Source organism: Populus trichocarpa, chromosome 1 (assembly GCF_000002775.5).
Source record: "Populus trichocarpa isolate Nisqually-1 chromosome 1, P.trichocarpa_v4.1, whole genome shotgun sequence".
NCBI classification, from domain to species: domain Eukaryota; kingdom Viridiplantae; phylum Streptophyta; class Magnoliopsida; order Malpighiales; family Salicaceae; genus Populus; species Populus trichocarpa.
The window spans coordinates 40,346,155-40,359,904 of NC_037285.2; the positions used below are offsets into that span (position 1 = coordinate 40,346,155).

The 13,750-nt window shown below is 35.1% G+C and overlaps 2 protein-coding genes across 2 annotated transcripts; one reads left to right on the top strand and one right to left on the bottom strand.

Annotated features, from left to right (window-relative positions):
• Positions 1-1,083: 1,083 nt before the first annotated feature.
• LOC18095416 (B-box zinc finger protein 22) lies at positions 1,084-5,274 on the top strand. The gene is made up of 3 exons (XM_006370007.3): positions 1,084-1,660; positions 2,976-3,407; positions 4,627-5,274. Exons 1-3 carry the CDS (start codon positions 1,478-1,480, stop codon positions 4,903-4,905), a joined length of 894 nt encoding a protein of 297 aa, XP_006370069.2. The 5' UTR covers positions 1,084-1,477; the 3' UTR covers positions 4,906-5,274.
• A 2,859-nt stretch (positions 5,275-8,133) lies between these two features.
• Positions 8,134-13,691, bottom strand: LOC18095417 (mechanosensitive ion channel protein 6). The gene is made up of 5 exons (XM_024600282.2): positions 11,073-13,691; positions 10,455-10,578; positions 9,618-9,911; positions 9,308-9,510; positions 8,134-8,682 (listed from the first exon to the last, which is right to left on the bottom strand). The coding sequence occupies exons 1-5, from the start codon at positions 12,896-12,898 to the stop codon at positions 8,403-8,405; spliced, it is 2,727 nt and encodes a 908-aa protein (XP_024456050.1). The 5' UTR covers positions 12,899-13,691; the 3' UTR covers positions 8,134-8,402.
• Between the last annotated feature and the right edge of the window lie 59 nt (positions 13,692-13,750).

The window sequence follows — 13,750 nt, forward strand, 5'->3', positions numbered from 1 at the left end:
TTATTATTTTAGAATTTCACATTTCGGTCCAAAACATCACTCGTTTTCTATCTCAATCCGTAGAAATTGAGAGAGAAGAATGAAAGTTATTGAAAAATATTGAAGAGAGAAAAAACAATCCGATGTTGACATTCAAGCCATTAAGATTGTGATATTATCGTGAATAAATTTGTATGTATTGTTTGCGTTGCATTAATTTATTTTTTGAAAAACATTTCATTAATTTTTTAAATAATTCTCTCTTTTTATGTATTGTTTACGTTGCATTAATTTTTTTTATATTTATATCTTAGTTAATACACCTTCTCTTATATTTTAAATTGTTTAGTTCATTTTTTAAAATAATATATTTTTTTAATAATTTTATAACATTTCAAAGAGATTATTGTGATTTATGTTTAAATTTTTTTATTTTTTTTATATAAATAAACTATATTTGCATGATGTGTTTTAAAAATTAAAATAATTTACTCTTGGTAAGAAAAAAAGCCTTTGAGATAAAATAAATAAAAATATTTAAATTAAAAAAAAATCAAGATTAAATATTTGCATAATCATCTATCACTTTTAAGAGGAATTACCTTTTTATTTTAGTGTTTAATCACCACTAATATTTCTTTATTAGTTTATAAATTTATATATTTTTTAATTTATTTTATTAAGTTCAAACAACTTTGTATTTTTCAATTTAAAAAAATCATTATACTTGAAAATAAATCTATAACATTAACGTATTTTTTTTAAATATCTTATTACTCCTTTTAAATAATACATTATGTCATCATCAAGCAAAGGAAAGAGAGAATTGGAAAGTCCGAGGGAAGAAAAGAGAGAAATAAATTTGTCTTTGGAAACACGGACATGGACGATGACATGGCATTCTAGTTCCATCTTATATATAAAAATTCTCCCCGAAGCAAGGTCTCCTTAAATCAAGACACAATCGAAACCTGCCACGTGTACAACAAAAAAACAAAAACGACGGGCGCCGCTAAAAAATATCGCCCAACACGAAGAAAGATTCAAACTTCGGAAAGGAATGAATGAATGGATGATGGATCCCTCTTTTTTTTTTTTTCTTTTCTTTTCTTGAAGTCCAAACTGTTACTATAAATCAAATCAGCTCTTGTGGCTCCATTTCATCCTCTTCTTTTTTCCCTAAAAAGATCTCTTCCCCTCTTTCTTTATTGCTCTCTCTCCCTACACTAAGAAACTATTCTTCCTTCTTCTTTCGGATTTTTTTTATCCTTGTAGGAAGAGTGATTAGGGAACACGAACTGGGTTTTCGTTACAAGGGAGGAGAAAGCCAGATTCAAGGAGTGGAAGGAAAAAAAAAGAAAAAAGAGGGAGAGGAGTTTAAGGTTGTAGAACAATAGAAACTACTGTGTTTTCTTTTTATGTGGAGATAGTGAAACAGAGGATTTGAGTGAGAAACAAAAAAGAATACTGGGAGTCCTTAGAGAGAAAGAGAGGGGAGATGAAGATACAGTGCAACGTTTGTGAGGCAGCGGAGGCGAACGTGCTGTGTTGTGCGGACGAGGCGGCGTTGTGCCGGGCATGTGACGAGACGGTTCATGCAGCTAACAAGCTTGCTAGTAAACATCAGAGGGTTCCTCTTTCTACTTCTTCCCCTCAGATACCTAAATGTGATATTTGTCAGGTAATTATTTTTTATTTTTAAATTTGATGGTTTTATTTAAGATTTTGGTTTTGACGTCTCTAGTGTTGCTTGTGGTTATGGACTTCTGGGAGGTGTTTTAAGCATACTTGGAGTGGAAGGGTTTAGAATTTTGATTTTGAGTTTGTGAAAGTAATAGGAGGGGAAAAAAAATTGTAATGTGTGCTTACTTCATCAGAAATGTATGCCTAGATTTCCCTTTTATATTTTTAATTAATTGCAAACCCAATATGATTCTGTGTTTAGGGTTTTAGTGGAATGGTCTCTGACGACTTCTTAAGACCAAGTTCATAAGGTTATTGCCTAATATCCAACCTAAGAGTTGAGGGTATTGGAGTTTTTGCTTAATACTCCAAAATAAGGGCAATTTTAGTTTCTTTTTCCTTCGAATTCTGCGAACACTCCCCTCCCAAACAAGTTAATAAATAAACAACTCCCTCTGCTAATATATTGAACTAACTTGTTTTTCGATTTCTTATACAAGTTTATGTCTAAACATTCTCAGTTTCTTCTACGCCCGGTGGAATTTAATAAAGTCTCAATCTCAAATAGGCAGACTACGATACTTAGATGTGAACAAGTGTGATAACTGCTGGCTTTTCAAGGCCACTTTCTGAAGTAAATTAATGTTATGGAAGACTAGATCTAACACATATTCTGAGGGAAAAGATGAAGCAAAACAATTGGAAAGAAAGGAGAAGAAGAATCATTCTCTGGGTTTGGCAACAAACTTTTACATATCAGCTAGTTATGCTTCATGCAGGCAGCCTGCTTAGCATTTTCCCACATGAAAGAGTCTATAAGGTTCAGAGCTAAGTAGCTAGCTACCAGTATGTTTCATTACTTAAGAGCCTGAAGATGACCCATTGATTTGCTTGTCTGGTTTACTTACCATCAAAGAGCAACTTTATTCTTTTTCATGGCTTAGGTTGTTCTAAACATATGATTTCCTTTCAGAAAATCTAATTCTTTAGAACTTTCAAGTTCCGTTTTGAAATCTACATTTGCTTTTTGGGGGTAGTTGTCCAATTGTTCGTTCATCTATTCTTGAACAGGAAAAGGGTTAGCAACTAACAAAATACTATATGCACAATTCTAAATTTCTTTGTCATTTTCATAACCAGCTTTTCTGATTCTCCATACTGACATATGCTCATCTTAGTCAGAATCCATGCTTTGTAGCTTCTAGCTTTTCAGTTTCCTATAGCTGGATTTTCTTTTCAATGGGTTTAGAAAAGTATGAATTATGAATTTTTTTTTCTTGTTTATTAACTAGTGAACCTGTCGCTTATTACAGGAGGCTGCTGGTTTTTTCTTTTGTCTAGAAGATCGAGCATTGCTCTGCAGGAAATGTGATGTTGCCATACACACAGCAAATACCCATGTGTCTGCTCATCAGAGGTTTCTGCTTACTGGAGTAAAGGTAGGTCTAGAATCTACTGATCCCGGTGCATCCTCTTCCCCAGGGAAGTCGCCTTCAGGGGAAATAACAACCTTGAAAACAAAATCTTGTCCTGTTTCTAGAAGAGGCACGTCAATGCCCTTGGCTAGTCCATGCAATCAAGTTTTTCCTGCAAATGTTTGTGGAGTTGGAGAATTTGTGCCAGCAAAACTGCCCTATTCTGGAGGTTCAGCAGCTTCCAGCATTTCACAGTGGCAAATAGATGAATTTCTCGAACTGGCTGAGTTTAATCAACATTATGGCTATATGGATAATGGATCATCTAAGGTACGCATGCAGATTCACGAGGCAAACACAGGTTGATTGTGATCTAATTCATGTTCAGCCGGTTGAGATTTACGTTACATCGCAGCTAGCAGAACATGAATTAAGTCATACCTACAGTATACATATTATTGTTAGATGAATTTCTTGAACTGGCTGGGTTAATGAGAATTATGGTTATATGCTGCATAATGGATCATCTAAGGTACGATTGTAGTTTAATCAAACACAGATGCACTGCTCGAGAGTAAAGATCTTAAACCATACTGGATCCATTGATAGTACAATGAAGTTTAATCTAATTCTTGTTTAGGTGGTTGGGATTTACATGCTTCTAAAGGTTCTTCCTATCCAAAAATCATTAAAGGAAAATATGACTACATATTTTCACATGAATAATTGTACAGTAATTAATAATTGTAACTTGTTTTAGTACAATTGTAACATCATGGGCCCTTCTTCCCAAGGTTCTCACAAAAGTTGGTTTACCAAGAACCAGGGATCTTATGCTTGCCTTGTACCAAACATTGCCAGCCCTTGTAATACTATTGATTTTCGATGTATTGTTGCTGTTAGAAGTAAGGCCATTTGTCAAGAAGTTGATTTCTTCGAGGCTCTGAGCTTTTTTTCTTTTATCATTTTTTATCCTCATATGCACTTTTAAAATTATCAGAATGTTAGCTCAAGAACTTTCCAAAAAACAAGGCAGGGACTGTTTTCAAGTTTGGTAATTGAGTTGTAGAGAAATAAAATTCAGTGTGTCGGATCAATGTCTCTCCTTTTTCTTTCATCTACCTCTCTTGTCCATCTTTCAAATTCTCTGTTCTTTTTTATTGCGTGCCAAGTTCTTATCCACTGGTTCATGGAGATTATAGAATTATGATTGAGAAAAAGGAACTGATGTGATGGAAAGACTGAGTCAGATAACTAAGTCCTTGAACCCCCTCCTTCCTCCCTGTCATCCACAGACGCTTGCATCCAATGTTAAAATTGGATTCCATATTCCTTGGTGTCTGTTGTGTATTTTCAAAACTTTGGATTCGTTGCATTTGTCACAAAAGAGTGGGCACACACAAGGTTGTTCTGTACATATTGAGCTGGTGTTGTTTACTCGTTTTTCAGAATTACTTCCTAATGATTTTGTTGTTAGCAACCTTTTTTGACTTTTCCCTACTTGGTGTCCTATACTGTTTGTAATTTTGGCTTCTTTCTTGCTAGTTAGGCTGATAGTGGCAAACACGGGGATTCTGACTGCTCTGCAATTTTAAGATCTGCCGAAGAAGAGGTAGACGATGAAGAATGCTTGGGTCAGGTGCCAGATAGCTCCTGGGCAGTGCCCCAAATCCCTTCCCCACCTACGGCCTCAGGGCTCTACTGGCCAAAAAGTATTCATCATTCTGATACAGCAATTTTTGTGCCTGATATATGTGGCTCAGCTGTGCAAAACCATCGTCACTGTCTGCAGCGTGGCACTGTTTCCAAATGGCGGCAGCAACTCTAGAATTGTCTGTCAACTTCATCAAGTGGGATGTCCAGGAGTTTGATGGCATGTTTTCAATGAAATCTTCCTGCTATTCTAGAAGTTGGTTTAGAGGATTTACTGGTTTGATTCGTGTAGCTTTCTCCTGACATTAGAGCTACTCCACTCCACCGCGGCCGCTTGGGAGCTTGTAAGATAAAAGGCATTTGTACTTAGAATCTATAATTTATTCACCTAAGACATTTGATATCTGTACGAGTTAGAAAGTTTGTTCAAGAAATAATTCAATAACGTGATGAAAATCTATGTTTCACAAAACTGTGAATCCAAAGATGGGAGCACGCTGAGTGTTTTTTTTTATTAAATCTTCTGTAAGAGTTGTGAAGGTTATTTGACCTGTGTTGTTGAAAGGTTTTTTTTTTACCCTGTCAGTGCAGCGCGTAGAGAGTTGATTTATTAAGATGATTTTTTTTTCCTCTTATTTATTAAAAATTACTATTTGATTCTTTTTATTGTTGGTATTTAAATTTTAAATATTGATTTTTTTTTCTTGGTTATTTTAATTTTTTTATTATTATTAATTTTATTATTCAATTCAAATTTATTATATATATTTTTTTCAATATGGTTTTTATTGTTTTAATTTCTAATTTTTTTGGGTATTTTATAAAAGTTTTATTTGTTTTTAATTTTATCATTCAATTTAAATTTATGATACATTATTTTTATCAATTCTCATTCTATTTATTTATTTTTTGTTAAAGTTATTTTTTTTTAATTTCATTTTTTGATCAAGAAATTGTTTTTATTTTTATGTTAATTTTAATCTTTATTCTTTTGATTTTTTTTATTCTTTTACTAAATTGATTTTTCTTTTCAATTTTATCATTCAATCAAATATAAACTTTATTTTGTATTTCAATTTTGATTCTTATTTTTTTAATTGCTATTTTTTTTTGTTTTAAATCCTTTTATATAATTGAAATTTTAATTTTAATTTTATTTTTTAATATTTGATTAATTGAGATTTAAAAAAAGAGTTAAACTAAAAATTTTAAAAATAAAAGAGGATATTAATTGAAAAAAATCAAACAAAAAAACAAATTTTAAAAAGGTTAGGAGCTATTGGGCATGATAGACCTTAAATGCACCAAGATCTAAAAAGAAATGCTTGCTTGCCTAGCTTTTTTATTATTTTAAATGAGTGGATGATATTTCCTCCATCCAATTACTTTTTTTATTTGATTAGACTTAATTTATATCTAAAAATATAATATATAAATACACACACTTTGAGAACTTCAATAAATCATTTTTTAACCATCAAAACTTTTTATAATTACTCTAAAAATAAAAAAAAATCAAATTGAAATTAAAACTATTTTACGAGTTTTCAACTTTTTTCAGCATATTCACGAGAAACAACAAATTTATTAAACTCTTTTCAAAGACAAATCCATAGCATGAAAATTGGTTGAATGTAAAAGAATGAAGCTTAGGAATGAAACATGATATACTGAAATACCAGGGACCAAATATAAAAAAATTAAAAATTAAAGAATCAAAGTGTAGTTTTACATGCCTTTTGAACAATATTACAGATGGATGAGGAAAAGGTTGGGTTTTTTTTGTTCTTATTAATTTATGTCCTTGTTCTTTTAATTTTCTCACAACAGCTAAAAATTCTATTATGTAAAATTGACCTCTTATTTAATGTTAGAATGTTTTTTTGACATCTCGGTGATGGTATGAAATCTAAAACAAATGAAAAAAAAAAATATAAAACCATGACACCACTAGGACTAAATTAAAAAAAAATAAAGTCAATTATCAAAACAAAAAAGATTAACAATTTGAGGGATCTAGAAGGAAAATTAATCCAATAAACAGTGCTATGAATGAGAGAATGAAGAGGAGACGCACAGTGAGGTTAATGTTAATGTTAATAATTAATATTCTTAATCTCCAGGAGAAGGCAAATGGTGTCCTTTGTGTTGCAGCATGCAGGCTCAGGTGCATATCAGCTTCTTAATCTGATTTCTCAGAGAAGCTTATTTAACCTTCTTTAGCCTATTAGTGTGTGACAATTTAGCCTGCAACTCCAAGTTCTCGTGATCCACGAGAGTTGAAAGATTGGAGGCCAAAAGTCCAAACATTCATTGTCTGCTAGCATTCATGGATGACAACAAGCATGAAGTGTTCCGAAATACTGCAGCACAGCTGTTTCTAACCTATCAATGATAACGACAATATTGCTACGACTAGAACTGGCCTGTCCCATGAAGCTTAAAATGAAATTCATGAGGAAAATTTTGATTTTTGATTTTTTTACTTTAGTTACTTTCATGAAACTATTGTTTTCAAGATTTTAACCAGTCCCATGTAAATCAGTTTACCTTTTCCATTAAATAATAAAATGGTCCCAAGTTCATTGAACCAGCAATTCTTCCATGAAAATCTTTAAGCCCATCGCGGATATCTAAAACTGTCCTTGTGTTCGTTCGGCTTGGGAATGGCCCAGATGACTCGAGCTGTTTCCAAACTCTACCTAATGGAGACCACATCTATGGACAGACAGGGAAGAATGCTCCAGATGCTTCTTCATGGGGCATTCTCCAGCTTGCTCCAACTTTTCATGACAGTCAATATTGTCTGGGATGTTTCTATTCATGATGATAGGTTCCCCAGTCCCCACCCTTGAAAATGCATCATGAGTCGCATGGAATGCGTTAAAAAAACAGGAATGCCAACTCCTCATGACCAGACACTCTTGTTATTTTCGTTTCTTTTGCTACATAACAACATCAATGAACCTATCTCCACTTGCAGAAACTAGGTTATGTCGTAAAAGCAATACAGGTGTTCAATTACTAGTCTTAACAAAAATTAGGCCATCTTTTCACACAATTCTTCACTAACTACAACCACACAAAATGAGATCAAATCAATCCGGCCATCTTTTCGCACCCCAGTATAAAACCTCGTGATAGACCAGCAAGTGATATAAATTTGCTTACTATCTATTCACCAAAGAATTCTCATGCAGGCTTGAGAACCTAAGAATTCCCAGACAGGCTTGGGATGTAAAACGGCAGTGATGCCTCAAACAAAGCAGTGGTATCACATGCTAAGTGGCTACAGATAACCAATCAACTTAAATCACCATACTGGCATAATCTCTTTAACTAGAAGTTACAGAATTTGCTAGCCAGAAGGTAGGTCAATTATCAGATTATTAGCGAGGGCAGCTGCCATGAGAATCATAATATAACTCTACAAGGATTCACCAACTCTACAGTAGCTAATTATATAACAATATGAATTGGAATGTGGTTCTATAATAGCATCTTGTTTGGAAATGTCACTGTGTACTAATAAGAGCTTCTTGTCGGATAAGATAAATAATACATTGGAAAATCTCATTGTAACTTCCTTGTCTCCCAGATGCTAGTTTGTCCCCAAAACAGAGCTTCAGTGTCAGAGTGATTGCATGATATCTAATATTTTTGTTTCATCTGTCAGTTGGTCCAATTGGCAGGAAGGCGGTCAGACATAACAGGAGGCAAGGCACGAACATTGATGTCAAGAGGAAGCAAGCGATATTGAATGTCAAGCTCCCTGAAAATCTTCATCATCTCATCCAGCAAGAGAGATCTTCTTATAAACCTCTCTCCCATGTCTTGGTGGTTCATCCTATGTGTCAACCAAACTGCTATCCGCACCCTGGTCAAGTCTTCTGCATCCTTGAATATAATCAAGGGGGAAGGATACCAGTGGTCCTTTTTGCTTTCAATATAACTGCAGTGACAGATGCAAGGTTATTCTTAGCATAGATAATCAATTAAAAGAAAATATCTATTGAACTAAATGCGTGCCAGTATAAACTAAGGAAAGAACAATAGATAATTGAACCAAGAATCTTAACAGAAAAGAAAATTAAAAACAAAGATTCTCTTTATATGAACACGCAATCATGCATATATGTAACAGTACTTGTGTGTATCTGCTGTTTACCAAGTTTCTAGGTTCCAGTCAGTCAATCAACAATAACTAATTTTTCATAGATAGTATCCAGCTGTACAATAATCTCCAACTCATTCAAAAGACAATTATATTGGATTTAATCTTCCAGAAGGCATAAATTTACGAGGGAAAAGTGCTTTCGGAACAAAACCACAACCTGAAAGAATCGCAGCCATTGAATTTGTGGGCTCCACATGTGGATCCCAGAAAGCAAGGGCTGTGATTATTTTTTGCCAAGGTTTTCATGTTGCATAGCATGATTTATTTTTTAATGTAACTTTATTAATGTGTTTGGATTTAAGAGAACAAACTGTTGTCCAATCAAATGTTAAAATACCATTATCACTTCAGTAAAGAAAACTTGACAAGGCAAAAAAAGGCCTCCCATTTATGTGCTTACCTGCTTATTCTTTGTTTCACAATGGCGATCTTTTCAGCTGGAGTAACTAGGTGGATGAGGAACTCAACTGCATCCCCCATATCAGGGCTACGGTAGTAGTTGCCAATGGCTTTGGTAGCGAGAACACTGTTTGTGATTATTATCTTCTGGTTGTCAAATCTTAAAAAGACAGTAGTTAAAATGTTCATCTCTTCTACCACCATCTGAAATTTGTTGAAAAACAAATTAGGCCCATAATATATAGAAGTCAAAATTTCTGTCATGGTAAATCCATGAAATTGGGATTCAGTTCATATGTTAGCTTACATACCTGAACTCCATCTATTTCACAGCGATCGCCCACATCAAATGGATGGATCACAAATAAGAAAATAATAGATTCAAACACGGTTTTGCAGGTGTTTCCAAATATGAAAGCCACGAGAAGAAGTTGTGAACTTAGAAAGAGGAGAAACTTGCTTGTAGCAATTCCTAGTATAAGAAGCCAAATAATTGCTATTACAATCCCAACCAGAAAGTTCACCATACGATGCAGTTTGTTCACAGCTGTTTTTGTGTCATTGAGTGTCAAAGCAAGTGCTCTCCGTTCTCTGAAAGCATTGACCTGACAGAATCATACAGCGCCTTGTCATATGACCATAAAATAAAAATCATGCAAGAATATGCCTACACATGACAGTAGTTTGAACAATTACAATCCCATGTCAAGAAAATATGGAAGCAGACGAACTTCACAATTATCCAATCAAATATGAGTCTGCAAAGCAGGCTTCCTTTTTGCATAATCCATGACAAGAAAATCCTCATTTAAGAGAGGAGATCATCCAACTGAAAAGAAAGTTATGCTTCTAGGAAATCACAATCTTAGTTTAATGTGAAAAGTGCATAGAACCATTAAAATTTTACATTATTTCAAAGACAAACATCTAGAAAAATCATGTCCACACTTTGACGTTCTTATAGACCTATGGATTGTTAAAAGGTTCCCAGTCCAATCCCATAAATTTACGAGTTCAGGGGCACTTACTACACAATTAGATACCTTGAGATATTTGTAAACTCTACAAGCAAAAGAAGATTCTAGAACCTAATAAGGAATACAAATTAAAAGGAGAAAAAAGAAAAAATATTATTACTTTGTTCTTACCACCCAATTTTTCAAACATTTTTTGCTGATTTTGTTGCTTTCAGATGCTCCCTCAAAGAGGCTCATGGCTTTTGAAGCCTCATCTTCTTGCATGAAACGCATGATGTCATCCAGGTAGATATACCTGCATGGTAAAGTATGACAGAGGATCAATACAGGACGACAATGGTACCACAGAGAAGAACACCATCATAGAAACAAACAGTTCCTTCATAATTATCAAGCACCTGTCATCATAAACACATATCAAGTATCTCTAGTGTTCCTTGTCCTAGAAGACATTCTATGATCCGTAGATAAAAAAAATTTACATAGATTTTTTCAAGCAAAACTGTACAGAACAATACATATTGCATCGTTCACATCAAAATGACTACTTTCATATCAAAGATAAATCCTAACGAAACTTGGAAATCAGTTAAATTTCATATAGCAATGCCCAAATTATCCAACAAGAAGCTGAGACTCGTGGAGCAAGTCAGATACTAGAATAGAGTGAAAGTAGATTAAATCAAACACGCTAACTAGATTGTAAATGTAGAGAAAAGCATGACCTGACTAGACAGCATTTAACAAAGGACTCAGAATATGAAAATTTGGGTGGAATTAATGACTTACCGAGACCCTTGCCTAGCAACATTTGTGAATATGTTCCTTGCTGCAGCTTTTGCCTCAAATTCGCTTCTAATCTTTGTAGCTGACTCTTCATCACCGTGATTAGAATTTTGTATCTGCTCATCCAGTGTGGACAGAGCACCATGTCGAATTATATTCACTAGCCTCTTCATATTCCAAGCAGAAACATTCTTAGGATTCAATTTGTGCAAGTGGTTGATTGTTATCCCCTCATCTCCCTCATCAACTTTGTTGGAAAGTGCACGAGAAAGCTTGGGGATGGGGGTACCAATTCGAGCGCTTTTCTGGAAACTACCACTTCCTATCACCTTTGCACTCTGTGATGGTGACGGGCTCGCTGTTGCCTTAAGGCCAGGGGGCACGGTGGCACCTGCATTCTGCAACTTTTTTACCTCTGCAAGAAGTCTCTCTTCCTCCTCTTCATTTCTTTTCATTTCAACCAATGGGGGGCCAGATAAGGTTTCGATTACATACTGATTAAACAGCGATTCCTGAATCCGATCAAAGTAAGTGCTCACATGAAATGAAGATGCAAGTACTTTAACCACTAAGGTCTTCACCAACCACAGCAAGGTACCCACCACTAGACACACCAAAACCTTAGTCACAAACCCAAGTGTCGTACTCCTAGTTTCCCTCTCAACTCTTTTGTCAAATAAGTAGTGCCAAGCAATCAAAACAAGCCCTAACCACAAACAATTCTGCACAGCATTCCTAATTCCATAAACAAAATATAAAACCCTTTTTCGCAAAAGAAAATTTCTCTCGATGAAAAAAACAATAACCTTAATAACCCAACCAGAAACCAGTCTCCCACAAATCAAAACCAGAACCAAAACCTCCCATTTCCACAACCGAAGTCTCCACAAATTCTTAGTTCTCAAATATGGAATTGCAAGACTACAAACTAAAGCAGCAATAATAACAATCAAACTCAACCATTCAAGTAAAATCCAAATATCAAGCTTATCTTTTTTATACTCATCAGGCAAATCCTCTTCCAATAAAGGGTCATCTTCCTCTTCATCAACAACACTCCCTTTCCCTAAAAATCCAGACTTCAACTGCCCTGACCTCCCAACAACCACTCTCCCTGACTTCTCCGGTGGATGCGGCGGTGGGTCCATCAATCTAGACTTTGTCCGCTCCTTCAACAAACTAGACTTCCTCTTAAACGAGGAATTGCTACAAAACGATCCGTCGTTGCTAGAGCTACACTTCAAAATCTCACCATCACCATTATTTTGATTACGTGGAGAAGAATTCTTGAAGTCCCTTCTCCTCCTCAATGACTCACTTGAGCCGGGTGGGTTTGGGTCAAAAGAAACCCGATTCGTATTAGTGGTAGGAGACTCAGAAACAGGAGGTAAATTCTTATGAGGAACAACAGTATCGTTTTGAAGATGAGTCATCATCTCTAAGTCCATATCTAAACAAAACTCACCTGATGCTTTCTGTCTGTGCAAGAAATGACCAATCAGCTTCGAGGGTGGATCTTCCTCCTCCATTACTGAACCGCTATCACTAGCACTAGCAGTAACACCACTGTTACTGTTCTGATGACCATTAAAATCAAGTTTATAGCATCTACTTCCATTAGTATTGGTACTGTTGTTGTCGCCATTCATGAGAGGTCGCTTGTCCTTGTTATTTGCATTGTTCAAGAAATCACAGCTTGACTCCCTCCAAATTCTCCCTCCTCCTCCTCCTCCAGTGTTGTTGTTATTTGATCCCACGTTAACACCTTCATCACAGAACTCGTCCATACTCAAAATCACATCTTTCCGGTCAGTTGAATTGAGGGCCATGATGGGTTACTATTACTCAACAGTGAGAATATAAATAATATACTGTGATAATGTGGAGCTATGGAGGTGGTGTTTGGAACGTGAGAAATTGTGAGAAAGGAATTTTGTTTTATAGGATTCTTAGCAGTGAGGACGCGTGTATTCATAGGGTGAATAAAGAAAGCATTGAAGTTAACTACTGCAGTTGAATTCTGCAAAGAGAAATAATAAAAGACAGAGAGAAGCAGAGGGAGGAAGGAGGAAGTGTAACAGGTGGCCCCTTGGGTTTTGAGCTTTCAAAGACCGAAAGCGATTGTATGTGGGGGGGAATTGATTTTGTGTCTTGGGGTTCTTAAACAAAAACCCTAGTTTCCTCCTAAATTATGAGGTTGCCATTAGGTTTTAAAAAAGGAAATTATGAAAGTTTTCTCTTCTCTTTCGGTTTTGGGAGAATTAACTCTATAATTTATGCCTAAACTAGAGCTGTGAATCTTTAGTTTATATTTGATGAAGAACGCATTAAATTTGTATATAAAAGTATATATTCTCCTGAAATTCAAAATGCAATTACACGTGAAATCCTAGAAATTATTCGAAAAACCAAACAATTTTTTCTCCGTAGAAACAAAGAAGAAGAAGAAGAAGAAGAAGAAACTGCAGCAATCCCAAACCAACCTGCAGCCATGTTTATTAGCTTGCACGGGAAGAGAAAGCAAATTACAAGGGAGTTATTGGAAGTTCATCAAACCGCATGCAACATGGTGACACTCATTATTATCTACAGAAACGTATTCAATGTCTTTAAGATCACTAGAAACGCATTTTGTCTCGGGCAAGAGATGGTCAAATGGGGACACAATCCATGCAGATGGG